At 37.2% G+C, this 20580-nt stretch overlaps 5 protein-coding genes across 5 annotated transcripts; 1 reads left to right on the forward strand and 4 right to left on the reverse strand.

The window, feature by feature from the left end:
* Positions 1-770: 770 nt before the first annotated feature.
* Positions 771-2080, reverse strand: LOC113734849 (2-hydroxyisoflavanone dehydratase-like). The gene has a single exon (XM_027261596.2). It carries the CDS (start codon positions 1938-1940, stop codon positions 960-962), a length of 981 nt encoding a protein of 326 aa, XP_027117397.1. The 5' UTR covers positions 1941-2080; the 3' UTR covers positions 771-959.
* Positions 2081-6376: 4296 nt separating this feature from the next.
* On the reverse strand, positions 6377-7901 carry LOC113734103 (2-hydroxyisoflavanone dehydratase). The gene has a single exon (XM_027260448.2). The coding sequence runs from the start codon at positions 7681-7683 to the stop codon at positions 6721-6723; it is 963 nt and encodes a 320-aa protein (XP_027116249.1). The 5' UTR covers positions 7684-7901; the 3' UTR covers positions 6377-6720.
* Positions 7902-8041: 140 nt separating this feature from the next.
* LOC113734104 (2-hydroxyisoflavanone dehydratase-like) lies at positions 8042-9076 on the reverse strand. The gene has a single exon (XM_027260449.2). It carries the CDS (start codon positions 9056-9058, stop codon positions 8099-8101), a length of 960 nt encoding a protein of 319 aa, XP_027116250.2. The 5' UTR covers positions 9059-9076; the 3' UTR covers positions 8042-8098.
* A 147-nt stretch (positions 9077-9223) lies between these two features.
* Positions 9224-10594, reverse strand: LOC113734105 (2-hydroxyisoflavanone dehydratase-like). The gene has a single exon (XM_027260450.2). It carries the CDS (start codon positions 10398-10400, stop codon positions 9444-9446), a length of 957 nt encoding a protein of 318 aa, XP_027116251.1. The 5' UTR covers positions 10401-10594; the 3' UTR covers positions 9224-9443.
* A 3513-nt stretch (positions 10595-14107) lies between these two features.
* Positions 14108-19940, forward strand: LOC113734106 (leucine-rich repeat receptor-like serine/threonine-protein kinase At2g14510). Its single transcript, XM_027260452.2, has 9 exons — positions 14108-14418; positions 14814-15360; positions 15837-16300; positions 16867-17002; positions 17084-17155; positions 17232-17300; positions 17652-17723; positions 19538-19609; positions 19707-19940. Exons 1-9 carry the CDS (start codon positions 14343-14345, stop codon positions 19744-19746), a joined length of 1548 nt encoding a protein of 515 aa, XP_027116253.2. The 5' UTR covers positions 14108-14342; the 3' UTR covers positions 19747-19940.
* Positions 19941-20580: the final 640 nt, after the last annotated feature.

Below are 20580 nucleotides of genomic sequence, written 5' to 3' on the forward strand. Positions count from 1 at the left end.
TGATTTGTGTGGTTTATTACAGTCAAAGGAGGGTTGTTTGATTTGGTTGAAATTTGGAGAATGGCCAAGTAGCAGGTGCCAACAATCTCGTTACCAAATCCACCGCTGCAAACCAAAACAGACCGAGTAAAACAACTCTCCTCAAGGGGAAATCAATGGTTTCATGTCATCTTAAGAATTGGGTGTAAACTGACTGTTCATATATTTGCTTTGTGTTTGATTGTCAGGGTTCGCATGCATTTCTTTCTCGAATCCGTAGGATTGAATAATTCAAAGACATTCAGGAATCTACGCAATAATTATGAAACGACCATCACAAACCTAACTTGGAAAAATTGCACCTCAAAACAACCATTAATTGCAATAATTGCTTTCATGCACTTCAAATTCCTTTCCCTCTTAGAGAAGAAAACAACTCCGAATTTGACTACTCAGACAGTAATTGCGGAGGTAGTCCCAACTCCGAATTTGACAGCACTTCTCATGTTTTCAATTTTTTTTGTTATTGCGCAGACATTCATTAAAGCGTTTACAGTGGGCATTAGAGCCACAAGATCTCAGTTCAATTTTCTTGGCACTAATGTACCCAACTCAAGAATTGACAGCATAATTCGTGGATTTACTTGGTTGACATATTGATCTTTTCAAAATTATAAGGGATTCAGAATTTGGTTCAACCAAGCGCCTGCGATTATGAGCTTATTACTTCAGAATATTAATTGGTGGACGACAGTTATGCATCAGAGCAGTTAATCTAGTTCAACTAGAAATGCATACTCAAGATCAAGTTTCATACTAATTATAACGAACCTTCAATAATATAAACCGGTGCAACATAATAATTGGCAACAATATGAATAGACTAGATCGATATGCGCGCATAACAACATAAATTAAAGAATACAGCCCAACAAATTGAAGAACGTACACCAACTTCTACAGTCTATTACTGCTATATCCTAATTCAATGGAGCGCTGAGGAAGGAAGCCAAGCGTTTGAACATGATTTTGGCATTCCCACGTTCAATATCAAAAATCTGGAAACAATGATCTTCTCCTTCAACTTCAAAGAGCTCCACCTTTCCTTTCCATCCGCTTTTCTTGATTGCATTGAAGTACCTGACTCCTCTTTCCCTCAGCTCATCTTTCTCAGCAACGCAAACAAGCAACCTTGAACATTGCAGGCTTGATAAACTGGGTGCCTCATTAGAAAATGGATTGATCAATGGGTTATCAAAACCTCCTGGTGCATTTGGATACGCGAATTCCCAAGCCTTGTAGAGTAAATTCTTGTCAACATCATCATCAGAACTTGGCTCTAAACTTATTGGCTTTGAACTCAGAAAGTAAGGATGAGAAAGCAAAACTCCATGGATACTCATGCCACCTTGAAGGCTCTCACGGCCGGCTCTTAAGCTCAAATTGTGTGCTATGTTTGCTCCTGAACTGTCGCCGCCTACAAAGACTCGATTGAAATCTGCATGGTTGAGAAGCCATGGCTCTTTTTTGTAGTTTTGATCATTGCTGGAGTGTGATGCAATCCACTGAAGAGCAGCCCATGAATCTTCATAAGCTGTGGGAATTGGGTTTTCAGGGGCTAGTCTATATTCAACTGATACAACAAGGACTTTGGCTTGAGACGCCAAGGTGTTGATGTAACGCTGGCTGAGGAAAGAGAAGGCAGACTCGATACAAAAGGCTCCACCGTGGAAATAGGCTAAAATGGGAAGCTTTTGGGTGGTGGTGGGGAGCTTTGGGAGGTAAATTCTGGCTGAGATGCCTGGAGAAATGGTTATATCCTTTGAGGAAACTCCAGTGGCTGGATCTTCTAATGCTGGTGGAACATATGGTGAATCAAGAAACCTCTCAACTGAACCATCTTTGTAGACCCTGAGGAAGGGAAGAAATTCAGATGACACTTCTTTCTTGCTAGACACCATTTCAATATTTTCAACAAAGAGTAGGCACAGTTTGGCTTGTAATATCGGTTGTACGAGTTAATACTTTCGTTGCATTTATCACGAATAGCATGGCCGTTTATATAGCCTCAACGATGAACCAAAATGGCGCTTTTTCTAAATTTAAAAGCATTTTCTAGCCAAGAAAGACAGCAGCTCCAGACTGGCTTGACTAAATAATAGACTTGGGCTAGTATGTCAATTTTGAAACCACTGACCTTAGCTCAGTGACCACCAAGGAGGGAGAGAGCGGCTGTAAGCGAGGATTCAAACCTCACTTACAGTAAAAAAAATTGAAATGTAGTATCATAGCACTCTTTTGGTCTAGTTGGGTCTGTATATCCACTAGCTCCTAACACACAAACCTCCTTAGGCTCCCCCTCCCCCTAGATTAATTAGGATAAAGTAGATTACACAATGTATCGTTGCTGACAAAAAAAAAAAAAAAAATAGTACGTCAATTTTGAGCTTTGGGCCAAGAAAAGGAAAGGAAATCGTAAATAATGGACAAAATATGTTTGATGTTGCCCTCACGCCATTGCTAGACATATTTAAATCCAAGTTGCTTGTTAATTTGCAAGGGAGGAATACTTGTGAGTTGAATCTAAAGTCTACGGTTGCTATTCTTTGATGGATGACAATCTATTTTCATGATCAATAACAAGATTGCAGTACTCCGCTGCCACATTATTTCAATTGAAGACTTTTACTTGATTGTTTTTCTGACCACGGTTTTTCAGTGGCGTAGAAAATGAAAGGACTATAACTCCCTTGTCATGCACTCGATCGAGTGTAGATTTTGATTTTATGAAGTTTCAGTTAAGAGAAATGACTACAAGTAAGTTGAATTGAATTGAATTGAATTGAATTATTGGGCAGTTTCAGATGGTACTTCTCCATTGCGCAGACACTACTATTTTGATTTTACATGTATGTGTAGTTTGAAAAATTGTGGTAACCTAATGTTGACGATGCCCTCACGCCATCCTTGCGCATATTCAAGAAGACGAAATAATTGAATTTTTTTTTTCCAACTAGTAGAGAAAATACTTATAAGTTGAGCCTGAATTCTATGCATGATGCTTATTGTTTGAAAAGTTCATGTGAATTAACAAGACTGCAGTCTGCCACCACATTATTTAAATTCAAGACTTTCACTCGATTGTTTATCTGAAGAAAAAAAAAAAAAAAAGACACCCTGGTCATGTATTCATTCCACTGTAAACCCAAGTCTCTAGCTGACCGAGTCAGAAATTAACCTTTGGATGTATGTACAGAGAGACATACAGGGACATGAGCAAAATTGAGTAGATTTTGATATTCGGATGGCCCAACTCAAGAAAATATGACTTTCAAGAATTTGAATTGAATTTTAACCAATTTCAATATGTATTCTTGAACAAACCCTCACGAACTTGGATTCTTTATGCACGCAGATAAATGCATGTTTAAGCCAATAAGTTGAGTTTATACAGATGTATGTATTAGGTTTTTGACATGCATATACAGATGTATGTATATATATATATATATATTGATTGCAAAAGAAAGCATTTGTCTTCACATGAAAAGTTGTGAATGGTCGGTCCAGTGCCACCAAATACGATTAGGTGAGCCTTAGAAAATTATCTACCACGTCAATCAAATAAGATATCATCATTTTATTACTTGTCTTCGGGGTAAGAACAAGAGATCTCTTTTTTTTTTTTTTGTCAATACAGGAGTGTTCGGGTCAATTCTTACAGGGTCCGACTAATTCCCTGCAGCCCGGGAGAGGAGGTCCCACTCCACACCGAACACGTTAACAATGGGACTCGAATCCTGAACAAGTCAGGAAGATCGTCGGACCCTACGGAGGGGGAGGGGACAGTTCGAACTATCTCGTGGAGGCAGAAGACCAACCACGTAAAGTGACAAGTTTATGGGAGGCAGAGGTTGAACCCTGACTTCCAGCGCCACCAAAGATGGTGATGATCATTGGACCAAATGACCCGTGGGTGAGAACAAGAGACCTCGCGCACAAAACAGTTACTAGTAGTGTTTTCGAACAGAATAATAATGTGAACGAATCCCCTAAAGGACTTTCAAGAATGGTTTGGGACGACTATGGTGGAAACGACGTGATGCTCGCTCTGGGTACTAACAAAATTCGTTGACCAATTTGATTAGGTAACCATTACAGCTCACTTGGCACGGCAATCAGTCGGTTTGAGATGGTCACTTTTGTCTTCATGGTAAGAACCACACAACTTTCACGAGTGGCAGCCAACTGCCCCGCCCAATTTTTTAACTCTCTTTTTCCACACCGTCTTTTCAGACGGAATGTCTCCTAATAAGAGTAAAAGCCACACACACACACACACAATATATATATATATATATATATATATCTATATTTTTTATATATATAATTTTTTTTGTTTACTAGTAAACTTAGATCACGTTATATAATATGAAATCAAATTTCAAATTACACGTATGTGACATATCTTCATAATTGTTAATATAAAAATTAATTACAGTGTTAGTGCAAAAAATAAATAAATTCAAAAAGAACTTCTTACTCTTTTTTCTTTTTTTTTGGGAAATTTTAAGGGTACCAAGAATGAGTGGTCTGGAGCAGGCAATGTTGGGTTATATGGGCCTCAACTGACACAAGGTGTTGAGCCTAAAACTTTAGTGGGCTAAACTCGATTCACAAAGACTGATCCCAACTCTGGAGGGGCCCGATCTTGAAGCGTAAAAAGAAAGAGGGCTCCGGTTCCACTATACACATACAATTGCAGTTTTAATATTTAAAGTTGATTTCAAGAAAAAAAATTTTGTTCTTGCGGTCATGCAGGACTCGATTTTCAGACGATTCAATCTAAATTGGATATACCATTAAATGAGTTCTAAAAAAAGATCCAAAATAATTTTGATGATTAGATGTTAGACTACAAAATTGGATATTATTTAATTTTTTACGTATTAAAATGATCTCACAATTGCGAATTTATGGTACTCATATTAACAAAAAAAAAATCTTAATAGGTGTGTATACTTTGAGTTTTTTTTTTTTTTTAACTAACGACTTGAAAACACAAGATATCAGTTACAAAAGAGGACAGTTGTCCTATTATTCTCCTTCATGCATACTTTCTTTAAGCCACAAGAGAAAACTATATCGATTGAGGGTGACTCCTCCTTGCATCCCATTTGGATTCTTTCATCGACAGCTTTGCAATCAGACTCCACCTCAATTCTTTGCCACCTTGCATTTTTTGGCCATAACCAATCCCTGCCGGATTTGCATTTGCTCCTTCTAATTCAGCTTCACGCTTGCTGTTTTTTCTTATCCCTCTAACTTCAATGAGGTTTCCATGTTTGTCTCTTGCTATCAATCCCAAACCTGCTCCAGCCAATGTTGCAGATACAGCAAGCATCAGTGTTGATCATCACTTTTCCTTCATCTGGTGGTTGTACACCTGGTGACTTATTCCTGTCCTGTGCTTTTCATCATTGTCTAGTTCTTCTTCTTGAAACTCCAGCCACTCTTTTCTTTGCATGATCTAAGATTGACTTATGATTGCTTCATTTTCCCTCGAACTGCCATGCATTTCTGCCCTTCCATCTTATTTTAGTTGGGACTCCACCCTTTGTTCTACATCTTCCCTCGCTCCCTCCCACCCCCAACCCAAACTTATGAAAAGGTTCTTGAATGAGTGGGGTTTGTTTGGATATCATCTTATTTGTAAACAAAAAGGACCAATCTCAAGGCAAACATCCAAGGGAAGAAACCATGAATTCTTTTGGAGAATGCCATGCAACAAGGTCTGATGAAGAAGGGTTTGGAGGGGTACATGGAGAAAATCATGAACTTTCCAAAAATGATGAAGAGAAGATTGTTCATGCAAAGTCCCTGAATGTGATACTAACCAAGGAAGTAAAGTGAAAGAGAAGGAAAAAGGTCGCCACCAGAAGGAGGCTACACGCTGAAAAAGAATCATTTCCTGACTGTTGAAGTGTTGGTCAATTATCTGTTCTTTTATGCGTACTGACTACCACGTTCAACCACATCTGGCTAAGAATACTAGCATGTAGGATTTGATTCCGAAGCTTTTCTAAGATGACCTCAAGGATTCATTTGAAAAGCTTTGAATGCACCTTTTATTGATGTTCATTTTCCATTTCAACTTAGAAATGAGACCATTTTTGGCAATAAAGGGCTGGATGGTGTTTATCTTTTATCTCTTTCATTTTAACTAGTATAGTTGCAGATTGGAACTCCAAATTGTCTACAGATATTTGACTTGTATTCTGATCTCAGTGTGAAAACAATCAAATTATACAGACATCAGGTCCAATATCAAACATAAGAGCGATGATGGGGAAAAGATGGCGGCATATTGAGATTGGGAAGCCAGTATCCAGTGCAATATGATAATAGTAAGTGGGCTAATGATCCACAGACTAGACTTTGATTACAGTAATGAGATTTATCACTAGTTTGCAATATAATAGACAAAAGGAACGCAACAAAGATCCAAAGATTTGAGATGTTAAATAAGGATCAAATCTGAACAGAAACCTGGGACAAATAGACGAGTAAAGAAACATAGTTCCAATGGGCATCTGTTTAGGCACAAAATGCTTTTGCTTAGCATTCTTCCCAGCAAACTAGAAGCTCAAAAAGCCAAGTGCAAATTCAAGAATTGGCCCAAGAATCATTACGCAGTTCGAATTATAACAGGAAAAAAAATAAAGAGTGAGAGCAAAATATTCAATACATGAGAAAAGAAGCCAGAACCTGCATCTGAATTTTTGCCTCCTTATCCTCTGGATTGAAAATATGAAAGGAATGGTCCTTTCCTTCCACTTCAAACAGTTCTATTTCACCTTTCCATCCACTTTCCTTCACAGCATCTACATAAAGAATTCCGCCATTTCTAAGAATGTCTTTCTCAGCCACATTGACCAACAACCTTGAACATCCTAGTCTAGCCAAACTAGGTGCACCATCAGCCAAAGGGTTTATCATTGGATTATCAATTCCTCTTTCAGCAGATGGATAAGCAAACATCCATATCTCAGTTGCCAAAGTCTCCACCCTGGGATTGCCACAACCCTTAGACGCTAAATTTGAGCTCCAAAAATATGGCTGAGTAAGAAATGCACCCAGGATCTTGACATCCCCGTATAAGCTTTCAGCACCAGCTCTCAAAACAACATTGTGCACTATATTTGCACCAGCACTATCCCCTCCTACATAGAGTTTATTGAAGTTTCCATGGCTAACTAGCCATGGTTCTCTTTCCATGCTCGAATTGTCAATGTGAGAAGCTACCCATTGAAGGGCAGCCCAACAGTCTTCATATGCTGCAGGCAAAGGGTGTTCTGGGGCAAGTCTATATTCGACTGAAACAGCTACTACTTTGGCTTGGGAGACTAGGAGGTTTATATGACGTTGATGGTCAAAGGAGAAGGCCGATTCAATGCAAAAGCCTCCGCCATGGATGTACACTAAAATTGGGAGCCTTTGGTTGGGATCAGTGATCTTTGGGAGGTATAGCCTAGCTGAGACTTCTGGTGAGATTGTGATGTCTTTGGAGGAAACACCTGTGATGGGATCTTCCGGTGATGGTGGAACATATTGTGAGCCAAAAAGTCTCTCTACTTTGCCATCTTTATAGACTCTGATTACTGGAAAGAGATCTGTGACAATATTACTAGAATTGGAAACCATGAGATTACAGTGTTATCTTATTCTTCAGGGGAATCAGGGGAAAGGGTGTCAACAATGGTACTTATTTCCATTAGTCCATACCAGTTACTACTGTATATTACTAATTAGTAGGAAGGAGATAGAGAATTGGACAAAGAGGTTCACATCAACGGTCCCAACTCCTAAGTTGAGGAACCGACTCTTGTTTGATTCAATTAGCATCTTCTTTCTCCCTGTAATTGCCGAATCTTGGAAAACCGTTCTTAGCAGTATTATATGCTGATAAATTTGTCTCATGGATCAATGAATCTCGGAATTAAATAAACATCGAATGCAAGAGTTAAATTCTAGAAACGGCACATTAAAAAAAAAAAAAAAAAAAACAATGATCCTCTCAGTTATTATTAATAAAAAAGGAACGAACAAAAGCAAAACATCAGTTATTATTATTAATAAAAAAGGCTAAACGCTTTACAAGGCTCTTGGCTTTCTCAGACTCGAGGTGGAAGATGTGAAAGCAGTGATCCTCTCCTTCAATCTCAACCAGCTCCACTTCACCTTTCCAACCACTTTCCGTCAAAGTCTGAACATAAAGACCTGTTCTTTCTCTCAACTCATCCTTCTCAGAGGTGCACACAAATAACCTCGAACACCCTAGTTGGGATAAGCTAGGTGAATCATCAGCTAAGGGATTTATCATTGGATTGTCAAGTCCACCTGGAGGTGCTGGATAAACAAGCCTCCAAACTCTATACAGCATAGTTTCTTCAACATTTTCTGCATTAATTTCTGGATCCCAGAAGAAAGGGTGAGACAGAAATCCACCCAAGATTTTCACATCCCCATCTAAGCTCTCAACCCCAGCTCTCATGGCTATGTTATGAACTATGTTGGCACCAGAACTGTCACCCCCTATATAAACTTCATCAAAGTTTCCATGGCTTAGCAGCCAATGTTCCTTATCCGTGTTGGAGTTGACAACAACATGGGAAGAGATCCACTGAAGGGCAGCCCAGCAATCTTCATAAGCTGCTGGTAGAGGGCATTCTGGAGCTAGTCTATACTCAACAGAAACAGCCAGTGCATTGGCCTCAGAGACTAGTAGGTTGAGATAACGATGATGGAGAATGGAAAAGGCTGATTCAGTACAGAAGCCTCCACAGTGGAAGTAGACTAAAATGGGGAACTTCTTGCTCGAGTCTTGGACATTTGGAAGGTAGAGTCTAGCTGAAAAGTCTGCTGAAATGGTGATGTCTTTCGATGATACACTAGTCGATGGATCTTCTGGTGATGGTGGAACGTATGGTGAACCAAAGAATCTCTCCACTCTGCCATCTTCGTATACCTTAAGGAGTGGAGAAAGATCAGTTGCAACCTCTTTTGAATCCGAAGCCATGGAAAGAACTGGAAATTGTCTCTCTACTTTTACCAGTGCTTAGTTTAGATGATGAAATAGAACTTAACATCATTGTTTTTTATAAAACTTCATTTATATTTACTTGGTGATACAAAAGTCGTCAGAAAGCGCGAAGAGATAATGTATTTTAATGTGGACGAGATATATAAGAAATTCTTTTCTGATGTGATTTTCCACTTCTGGTAGACCAATGTTTAGGCACGGATAATTGGTGGATACACGATCCATGCCCTTCTTTGACTTGTGCATGATTGTCAACAATAATTTAGCAGAAGCCAAAACTAGGAGAACAAGTCAAAAGAAAAAGAGGTACGCAAATCAGGAAAAACAGACACAGATATCTAATGTAAAGCATAAACCAAACTTAATCCCTGATGAAGGAAGCCAAACGGGTAATCAGACTCTTTGATTTCTCAGTCTCCGGGTTGAAGACCTCAAAACAATGATCTTCTCCATCAACATCGACAAACTCCAGTTCTCCTTTCCAACCACTTTTCTTCAATGCCTCGACGTAAAGAAGATTGATTTCTCTGAACTGATCCTTCTGAGAAGTACAAACAAACAACCTGGAACAAGCGAGCCCAGATAATTTGGGTGCACCATCAGCTAATGGATTGATCATTGGATTATCAATCCCACCTGGCGCCAAGGGATAAGCAAACATAAAGACCTTGTAAGGCATGCTTTCTTCATTATTTTCTTTCTTGGTTGTTGAATCCCAAAAGTAAGGATGAGACAAAAATCCACCCAAGATTTTCACATCACCAACTAAGCTCTCAACTCCAGCTCGAATAGCCATGTTATGCACTATGTTTCCACCAGCACTGCTACCCCCCAAATAAATCTTGTTAAAATCGCCATGTTTGACCAACCAAGGCTCTTTCTCAATGCCGGAGCCCTCAACAACATGTGAGGCCACCCATTGAAGGGCAGCCCAGCCATCTTCTAACGCTGCTGGTAAAGGGTGCTCGGGGGCCAGCCTATACTCCACAGAAACAGCAACAGCTCTGGCTTCAGATACTAATAAGTTGACATAACGATGGTGGAGAAAAGAGAAGGCTGATTCGACAACGAAGCGTCCACCATGGAAGAAGACTAAGATGGGGAGCTTGTGGTTGGGGTCAGAGATCTTAGGAAGGTACATTCTAGCTGAGATGCTTGGTGAAATAGTGATGTCTTTGGAAGAAACACCGGTGGTTGGATCATCTAGCGACGGTGGTACAAATGGCGAGCCAGAGAGTCTCTCCACCGTCCCATCTCTGTAGACTTTGATGGCTGGAGAAAGATCGACCATGACCTCTTTGGAATCTGAGTTAGCCATGGAGATATGAAATTATCTTCTTCCTTTGTATGTGTGTGAAAGTGTGGGCTTCACTTGGTGCATTGAAATGAGAACAAGTTGAATTAATATATATAGGTGCACAGAAATGGAGAGGAAGAGTAAAGGCATTGAATATAGCTTAAAGATAAGAATCCGTCCGTTCCGTCCATTCTGGAATTGTAGCAACGCTTTTTTTTTTTTTTTTTTTTTTTTTTTTGTGGTGTTGAAACATCAGGGTACGAGAAGGATAAGAAACTAATAATCTGACGATGGTTAATTTTACTACTGCAAAAGAGGTAATTGTGGACTGATAGATGTCCATAGGATGTTGGTTGCCTCGGACATTAATTAAGACGGGTCCCCAAATATTGATGGATGGCTGCTCTTCCTTTGTTTTTTCTTCTACGGTGGTCCAACTTAGCGGCTTTTCTTGCCAGAGCTGTAAATTTTCTCGGACAATTATCTTCAATTGTCCGTATATGCATCTTCAATTGCTAGCTGTCTCAAATCCGTATATGCATCATAAAGAGAAACTTAAAAATTCTTCTCTCTCTCTCTCTCTCTCTCTCTCTCTCTATTTTTTTGCTTATTAGCACTCCCGATGGACTGAACCACAAAATTTATCTTTTGGCTAAGTTCTATACACACACACACACATACGTATATAATTTTTTTTATACTGATAATATATACACTATCAGCGTTAAATGAATGACAATTATATAAAATTTGAATTTAAAATTTAATTTTTACAAATATATCATAAATTCAACAGTAATATTATATGTACTGTCAGTGTATATAAGATATATATATATATATCATAATTTCTGGACAAAAAAGGGGTACTGTCAATTAGGCATGTAATACAATATAGAAAAACATTTCCAATACCAGAACTCTTTATTTTTATTTTTATTTTTTGAGTGTAAAACAGATACTACATTGATTGGGAAAAAAAAATTTATAATTGAGGCACATACAGACCAAAATATATAGAGGGACAAAAACGTTTTACTATATGCATTACTGTGAAGAAGATGGCATTTAGATATTCATGGCCTTGAGGGGTTCTTCAAGTTTCCACTGTTTAACTGTTGGAATCCTTGATGGAATCCTTTGTATTTATGGTTAAGGTTAGAATTTTCTGCTGACAAGAGTAAGAACGGAGGATCAAATGCCAAATTCTACTCATGATATATTCAAAATAAATTTCATATGCAAATTCGAAAGTTATCTTTTAGGATGCAATATGATTCATTTTGTGTTTATTTCTAATTTCTAATTTCTCCGTTTTACAATGGCTCAGATGTGTTATTATGCATGATTCTTTTGTGTTTATTTTTTGGGTCAAAATTTCAGTTTATAACTTTCTTTAAAGTGTGATTGGATTCAAATAGTTTAAACAGTTAGTATGTGTGTGTATTTGTGAAAGTATATTAGTGTGTATTTTAGTGTATTTGTATGTGTAAAAATAACGTATTTCAAAAGAACTTAAAAGGTGAGTGTGTGTTTGTACCTGTGAGTGTTTTAGTGTGTGAAAATATATCTATCTATGTGAAAATGTATTTATGTGTGTAAATTTTTTTTTTATATGTGAAAATATATTTGAGAGAGTTTATGTATCAAAATCTAATTATTTAATATATCGGATCATATTTGGGTCATGGGTTTGAGATAACCCAATATGACCCAACCCAAAATTAACCCAACCTACGACCTAATATTGGGTAAATTGGGTGTAATTCATTTAAATGAAAACCCAACATCAACCCCGGCCTAACCCGCCCAATTGTCAGGTATAGATGGAACCTTCACGGAAAATCCATTGGTACATTAATGACATATCTTGCTTACCAACAAACTTAGAAGGGTTGGCAAGACTCCACCCTGAAACTTTTGGATAGTCATTATTTTACCCCCCCCCCCCTTCAACCTTAAATATATCCGCTCTACCGCCCATATAGACTAGTCAAAGTTAAAAATCCCAAAAAACTGAATGCAATGATATTATTGTTCTTTTATTCATGAAATTATCTACAAGATAATATATTATTTCCTTTCATTGTTAAAAAGAATATACATCTTCTCTATCGTATAAAAAATTTCCGCATTAACTTGGTTGGGGGAATAAAAGTTACATAATATTATTGTTAAGGGATAAAAAAGGGACCATAGTAATAGTTGAGGAGCCAGATGGGTAATTTGCTGAATTCCAATTACCTGTTCCGTCTTAGATGGGGCAATGTGGTCATCATAGATCTTCTATTTGCGATGTTCGATGGAAGTTACTAAGACCGAGGTTTTGTAATTTGGTCAAACACAATAATAATTAATCCTTGCATGGGCTCCAGTTTGGTTGTAAGCATCCCAAAAACCAGCAAAAATAACGACACCAATTCCATATCTCTGATAAAAAGATAAAAAAAAAAAAATTCCATATCTCACCAAATTCCCACGACCCAACAAATGGCAATAGACGCGATGGAAATTAAAAATAAGGATTAATTGCAGTTTGACCTCTTGAACTTGAACTTTTACAACACTTTGCCCCCTAAACTTTAAATATATATACTTTGACCTCTTCATTGACTAATCAAATATTAATGACAAATTCTTTATCCAAAATTTTAACAAAATAATATTAATACCCTTACATAATAGTTCTAGAATAATGCTATACTTTTAATCAAAATATGAAACATTTTATTAGAAAAAACACAATCATATGTTTTAAAAAATAAAAGATGGTATAATACCAAAGAAGTAAAAAAATTGTATTATAGAGAAAAAAGAATTTAAAATTTTCTAAAATATCTACACAAGTTTTCCATCGCTTATCTTTCTTCCTTTAAATTATAAACGGATTAGTTTTGATAATTCTCATTTACTTTGTGACTATCACATGATTTTCATGAGTCAATAAGATGCTATTTGGTAATTTTATATCACATTCATACCTTTCTTTGTATTTTGTTTGCATTCTACATTTTGAAAAAAATTGAATATTCTCTAATACATTTTGAATACATTTTTACTTTTAATCATATTTTTATCTCATATAAAACACATTAAAGTGCTATAAAAAAAATATAAGTAAATAATTTTCATTCCAAATACACTAATTAATTTTATTTCATTTAAAATTAGCATTGCTATCGACATTAAGATAAATACATTGAGTTGCTTAGACTTCTTTTTTGTGAATTATCTAATTCATTTTAAGGCTAAAAAATCGAAATGCATAGTATAATTGTGTTTAGATACATTTAGCAACTATTAAAGAAATAGATATTTATTATCTTATAATTATTATGTGTGTTTAAAAATTAGCCAAGAATATTTTGGTGTTGAAAAATATACCTTCATGTTAACTCTGTCAAAAAGTTGACCATGAGGGGTAAAATGTATATATTTGGAGTTTAGGGGGCAAAATATTATAAGGGCCCAAGTTTCGGTGGGCAAAGTGCAATTAACCCGAAAAATAAAACCAACGTGCCGGCCCCTGCCCCCGGCTCGTAGAGTCGTAGTCCCTTCCCTCCCTAACCTCCCTTATTACCTCCGTCCAAAAATCCCACCTTTCAGACCCTGATTCTTCGATCCTTCCTCCTACCGCGTCCTTGTAACTCATTCCTTCTTGCGTCATGAGGCCCCAGCAGCTGCTAAAGCTGCCTGACCTTAGTTGATCCCCATCACTATTATTCCTGGTGCTACGTTATACTAGTACTTATTCTTTTCTCTTCACCAACTTCACCACTTGCTCTTTCTCGCTGTTGCTGCTATTCTTTTCTTGCACAGCTCATCCAACGACTCATTCAACTTCAACTCCTCCACTAAATGTAACATTAATCACTCGAACCCGTCAAACTCGTATTCCTTTTCTCAAAAATTCCAATTTTTTCATGTATACCTTGGCCTTAGCCACCAAAATCATCATCAACCATGAAACTCCTTTTCCCCTTCCTCCTCCTTTTCCTGTCTCTCTTCCCTTCTCTTACCTTCTCTGAATCCCTTAGAGGTAAAACCCCATTTGCATGATCACATCATCTCTCCGCTTATTTTTCCATCTTTGTATTAAATTGATTGAGAAAGTTTTCAACTGCGTGGTTTCTTTGTTTTAAAAAAAAATTAAAGACAAAGTTTTCAAACCTGTTGCTTTTTTTTTTTGGCTGGGGGGAAGGGGGGTGGGGAGGGGAGAGGAGGGCAATTGCAGTTGAAGTTTTTGAAATTTGTGGGTTGTTTTTTTGGTGAATTTAAGCCAAAGTTTCCAAATTTCTGGGTTGTCTTTCTTTTTCTTTTACATTTGGGAGGAGGGGACGGGGTTGGGGAATTGAATACAAAATTGTAGCTTTGCGGGCTATTTCTTTTGTTGCTGAAGATGATATTTATCGTGCGGACTTTTTCATTTTTCAGGTACATTTATCGATTGTGGAGCAACAAGCCCAACAGTGATCAACGGCCAGCAATGGGTTCCAGACAATGATTTCATTACTGTAGGCACACCGAAGAATCTATCCACTCAATATGAAGACTTAACCCTATCAACTGTCCGTACATTTCCAGTCCAAAACAATATTTACAAGAAATTCTGCTATGATATTCCTGCTTTCAGAACTGGAAAATACTTGGTGAGGACTACATATTTTTATGGGGGAGTAAATGGGAATGCCAATCCTCCTGTATTTGATCAGGTAGTGGATGGGACCATTTGGAGTATTGTGAATACAACTGAGGATTATGGACAGAAGAAGGCTTCAATTTATGAGGGGATTTTTGTGGCTGCAGGGAAAACTATAAGTGTTTGTTTGGCAGCCAACAATTATACTGATTCAGACCCTTTTATATCTGCATTAGAGGTTGTAGTCTTGGCTAATTCGTTGTATAATTCTACGGATTTTGGTACTTATGGTTTGAAATTGGTGGCAAGGCACAGTTTTGGATACAATGGACCACTCATAAGGTGAGTAGCATCAATGCTACACCTTTTTATATACAGCTTTTGTCTTCGTCGTATATATTAAGTCTTGCCAGAATCATATTGAGGTCCTTTAGATTTTGCATTATGGATAAATTTTGATGTTCAAATTTGCTTGAATATCGACCTGCTTAATGTGAAATCTATTGATTTTCTTTGTCCGGTTCCCAGAAAAAGGCTTTGGGTTAAAGGACATTTTCCCTTTACCCATTTTTCTGTTTATTACATTTTTTTTCCAATAAAAGCTGCTAAATATAGTTTTTCTGTCTTTTGCTGATTTTACAATCAAACTAGTGTTACTGCACAATTCTTTTTTTTTTTTTTTTGGTTCATTTTTTGAGTGGCTAGCAGCTTTAATGCGTCAGTTGATTCCTTCAAGTAAATGCAAAGGAAATATCATCGACTTTAGTATTTGGTATGCATATTGTTGATGTGCTGACATAAGCATTAGAATATGGCAGGTATCCTGATGATCAATTTGATCGGTATTGGCAGCCATTTGGAGAAGATAATTCCACCACACCATCTTCCAGGAATGTCTCTGTGTCTGGTTTCTGGAATATACCACCACTTAAAGTATTCCAGACGCATCTAGGAACCAATCAACCCAAACCCTTGGAGTTGCAGTGGCCTTTAACGTCTCTCCCAAACTCAACCTATTATATTGCTCTTTATTTCGCTGATGATCGTGTTTCTCCTTCGGCGAGCCCAAGAGTGTTTAACATAACTGTTAATGGCATTATGTATTATGCGAATCTGGCTGTGACTGAAGCCGGTGAAGCTGTATTTGCAAACCAGTGGCCTCTTGCTGGCTTAACAAATATAACTTTGACTCCTGCTACTGGCTCGGCAATTGGTCCTCTAATCAATGCTGGAGAGGTCTTTGAAGTTCTGAATCTTGGCGGAAGAACTCTTACAAGAGATGGTTTGGCTCCTAACTATGAGTTATTATTCTTGCCTTAAAGGAAATAAACAGCTAATAACCTGTAACCATTTGTCTAATTTCTTTTCATGCATTCTAGCTGCTCAATGGGATGCATTTTGGTTGAGTCAATTTCAAAGAGATTATCTTTGGGGGCTTAGCAAACTAATGAAATTCTTGATGATATTTTTAATTTATTTATTCATTTAAATGACTTTAATTTTTGCTCACGTAGAATCTACCCATCAGAAAGTTATTTTCTTGTATTCCTTTTTTAATCCTGTGGAAGCAAAGGGTGGAGAGGAAAGAAGAAATGGGAAGGAGGGGGAAGGGGGAATGCTGATGTTCAGATTTGATCTAATTGTTCTAAGATGAAGCAATCTGCTATGTGGCAGCTGGCTTAATATTATTACAAGATTGTCAACCTGCAGAGTTTACTTTCTTCTCAGTGCTAGAAAATGGTGGCTGGTCATATGGTTCTCATTTTGTTTTCAAGAAGTTTGCTCTTCTTCTTTCTCTAGATTGAGCACTTTGTGTATCTCTAAATGATGTAAATTTGTATTTTGCAGTAATTGCTATGGAAAGAATAAAGGCGAGTATTAAGAACCCTCCACTTGATTGGAACGGTGATCCATGTTTACCACGTCAATACTCTTGGACTGGAGTTTCATGCTCAAAAGGTCCCAAAGTTCGAGTTACCACCTTGTAAGCTCAAACTTAATATGAATAAAAATGGCAGACTCAACCTCATATCATGCCTTAGTCTTTCATCCTTATTGTCAACAGAAACCTAACGAATATGGGCATTTCGGGATCTATCTCACCAAACATATCCAGTTTAACAGCATTGTCTGGCATGTAAGTGGTTTATTCTTTTTGCACTAGGACAAAGAGATTTATGCTCTTTGCTAAACAATCTCTTAATGTTTGACAGATTGCTTGGAAACAATAGTTTGACAGGATCTATACCCAACCTTTCTTCACTGAAGAGACTGGAAATTCTGTGAGTAGGATCTCATCTTCTTTCCTCACCTCTTTTTCATCTGGTGAGATATTATCTGCTGGATTGAAGAGCATGATTTCTCAAGAATTGATAGAGTGAGGTATTAAGGGTGTCTGGTAAAATATCCAAGACCATAGTTTTCTTAGGTTCTCTTATGCAGCTAGCAATTTGCAGCTCTGATATATAAATTCTGTAACTTGAGGCTCTTTTGTTTTGATGTCAGTGGTCTTGATTTTTTCTTTCAATCCTTCAAGATAATTTTCAAGAGTAGATTTGCCTTTCATACTTTAAGCAATCTTCATTATGCTCTAGCTGTCTCCAAAATCTGATGGACCAAATATTTTATTTCAGGCATCTGGAGGACAATAAGCTCAGTGGAGAGATTCCCTCATCCCTTGGAAACATTCAAAATTTGCATGAACTGTGAGTTCTATGCTTATCATGCTTAGGGCTCAGATTTCTTTCACATGTAGATGGATATTCACTTCTCTGCCTTGTTTGTGCATTATATGCCATGTGAACAATCGCCTGATGCACACTCATGCATGCATGTGTCTTGATATATTCATCCTACCTTGAAGACCTCCTATAAATCCTCTACCAGGTTACTGATGTTGAACTAGTTTACCCCTAGCAATCATGGCTGATGCCATTCCAATTGCATAGTCAGGGAAAATCTAGATGCTAGGTAGGTAAACCCTTTTAGTCATTAGATGGCAACGAACCAGAACGCTGTGTTTAAAAGTTGTTTCTAATGAATCACCACAATATTTAGAAGATTAGGTTGCTAGGAAATAGGTTAATTTAACTACATGAGCTTGAATATTCATTAGCATAAGGTTTATACATATTCTTTGTACAAGATTGTTTAACCTTATAGTATCATTTAGACTAGGGTTTTTTCTTTGCTTTTGACTGGTAGATGGGGTCATTGTCATTTGTCCTGGTAGTTTTAAATGGATTAATAGTGTCGACAATATGTTTTAGATGCTTAAGTGCGAGATCGTGAAACAGAAGCTTATGTTATGAAATATTTCAACTACATTGTATGGGCCATATATACACTTTTCTTCAGACTTTTGTCACGGCAGCTAAATGGTAGTTTCTCTGTTAGACTTACAAAAGAAGTAAAATACTAAACCTTCATACTAGCTAGACCTTTAGAAACGTTTTAGAGTTGGGGGCTTCAAATTTTCCATTAATACTATTGAGAAAGTGCTGCATGAGAAAATAGAGCAAGAAGCCCCCCTTAATTTGCTTGTAATTCCTGCAACTTTCAGATACCCTATCATTGTATAGTTACACATATCTTGTGCAACATCTCGGGTTATCGATGGTAGCTTCACAATTACCAATGGTATTCTAGAAGGCAACTCTTTCATCAACAAAGGCAGGCTCATTAGTGATCAAACAAAACATGCATCATGAAACATTTTTTGGTTGTGACTAGTGACAATAAGACCATTTGACTGTAACAGTTCTTCTGTTATAGTGGAAAAATGGGAAACTAGAACTACTTATGCCTTCCAGCTTTGGCTTTCAAGTACCTGTGAATGCTTATCATTTCTATCTGAAGATAATTTGGTTCCTTTTATCTGCTTATTTACATACAGGAAATAATACCTACATTTGGGGAGCATTATACTATATGCAGATCAAACATTAATTTTGCATTCTCGTGTTCCACTGTCAGTATTGTGACTTAGTCATTGGATGGCCATGACATCTTAGGAGTTAAATTTAACCACACTATTTACACATGTATGGTTGTAACAAAGGAAAGAAGGTTCTCCTGAGACATTTCCTTTTTGATGCAAATGTGCTGCAATGCTTATCTCCGATTAGCTTGTCTGTCATGGTGTAAAGAAGTGCTAGCCTATAAAATTGTACTTTATTTACTCTTATCATTTTTTGTGTTGTACTCTTCAAATTCATATGAGGAGCTTTTGTTACTAGAGTTAGTGTTGTTAGCGTGATGCATACTTGGTACTCGAGTTGCTTCTGCATATATTAACTATTGATTAAGACTTAAATAATGTCTGAAGATCCAGTAGTATTTTGACTTATTACTGGTGGAGGGAACAAAACGCTTGAATTTTTATGAGGCTGTTTCCATAATCTAGACTTACTGTACTCATCAAAAAATGAATAATTATATCGACTCTTTTTAAGCGGAGAGCAGGTTAAAGATTATGACCTTTCATCCACTTAATTTCTGTGGTATTTGTGCGTGGCAGCTTCTTGCAAAATAATAATCTGACTGGAACAGAACCAAGCAACCTTGTTGGGAAGTCTGGGCTGAACCTTAAGTAAGTCACCATTTCCTTGTATATTTTTCTATTATATTCTTGATTGAACTTGGGTTAGGTGTTTAGTTCTTTAATTAAACTTTCTTTTTCTTCTCAGGGTTTCCGGCAATCCATTTTTGTCACCACCTGCTTCATAAGAGCCCAAGCGAATGTATCTTCTTATGGTCCACTAACCAAGACTGTTCCGGCATTTTCTAAAAGCTGCCCGTTTCCTGTTATTTATTGTTGGTATATAGAGGTTGCCATAAATCAGTCACCATGGAAACTTGGGTGTACAAATTTGTGATCGACCTTTCTGCTTCATTCAGTAAAACAAACACTTGCGTGTCAATGTCTTGCATATGGGATCCTGTTTGTGGACTATTCTCACAGTGCTGAACATCTTTTTTTTTTTTTTTTTTTTTTTTTTGGGAAATGCTGCTTGTATATGGGATTATACAGATCAGAGATAGCGCTGACGCTTTTTTTTTTTTTTTGGTATGATGACACCAATTTGTGTCAATCTGCATTCTTGAAGGAAATGGAATTTGCACAGTTGTAATCTGAATCAAATATTCTGTAATTAATTTTTCTGAAATTTGTTGTGACGTTAGTTAGTAGCATCTTTGTATGGTATTTGAATTTTTATTAGCTTTCTGTGAAGATTTTGATATCGTTCTTGGTCTTGATTCATTTGCTATGGAAACAAAAGATGCTTTGGTATGAGCAGTGCAGGAGCAATGCTAATGTTGGGCATCTTTGCAGAATAGAGAGAAACTAAGAACAACTTTTTCTGCATTGAACTGGCCCAAGAGTTCATAAAAGAAGACGGATTAAAGATTTAGTATTCCTGATCAGTAGGCAACCTCTTATCTTCTGCCAGCAAACGTAATTAGTTCTATTATTGAAATTATTATCAGGGCTAACTGCTAGACTAATACTCTTGATTAGATTCCTGTTGACATTTGAGGTAAAGCTGGAAAATTATCCCT

This window comes from Coffea arabica, chromosome 3c (assembly GCF_036785885.1).
Source record: "Coffea arabica cultivar ET-39 chromosome 3c, Coffea Arabica ET-39 HiFi, whole genome shotgun sequence".
NCBI lineage: Eukaryota > Viridiplantae > Streptophyta > Magnoliopsida > Gentianales > Rubiaceae > Coffea > Coffea arabica.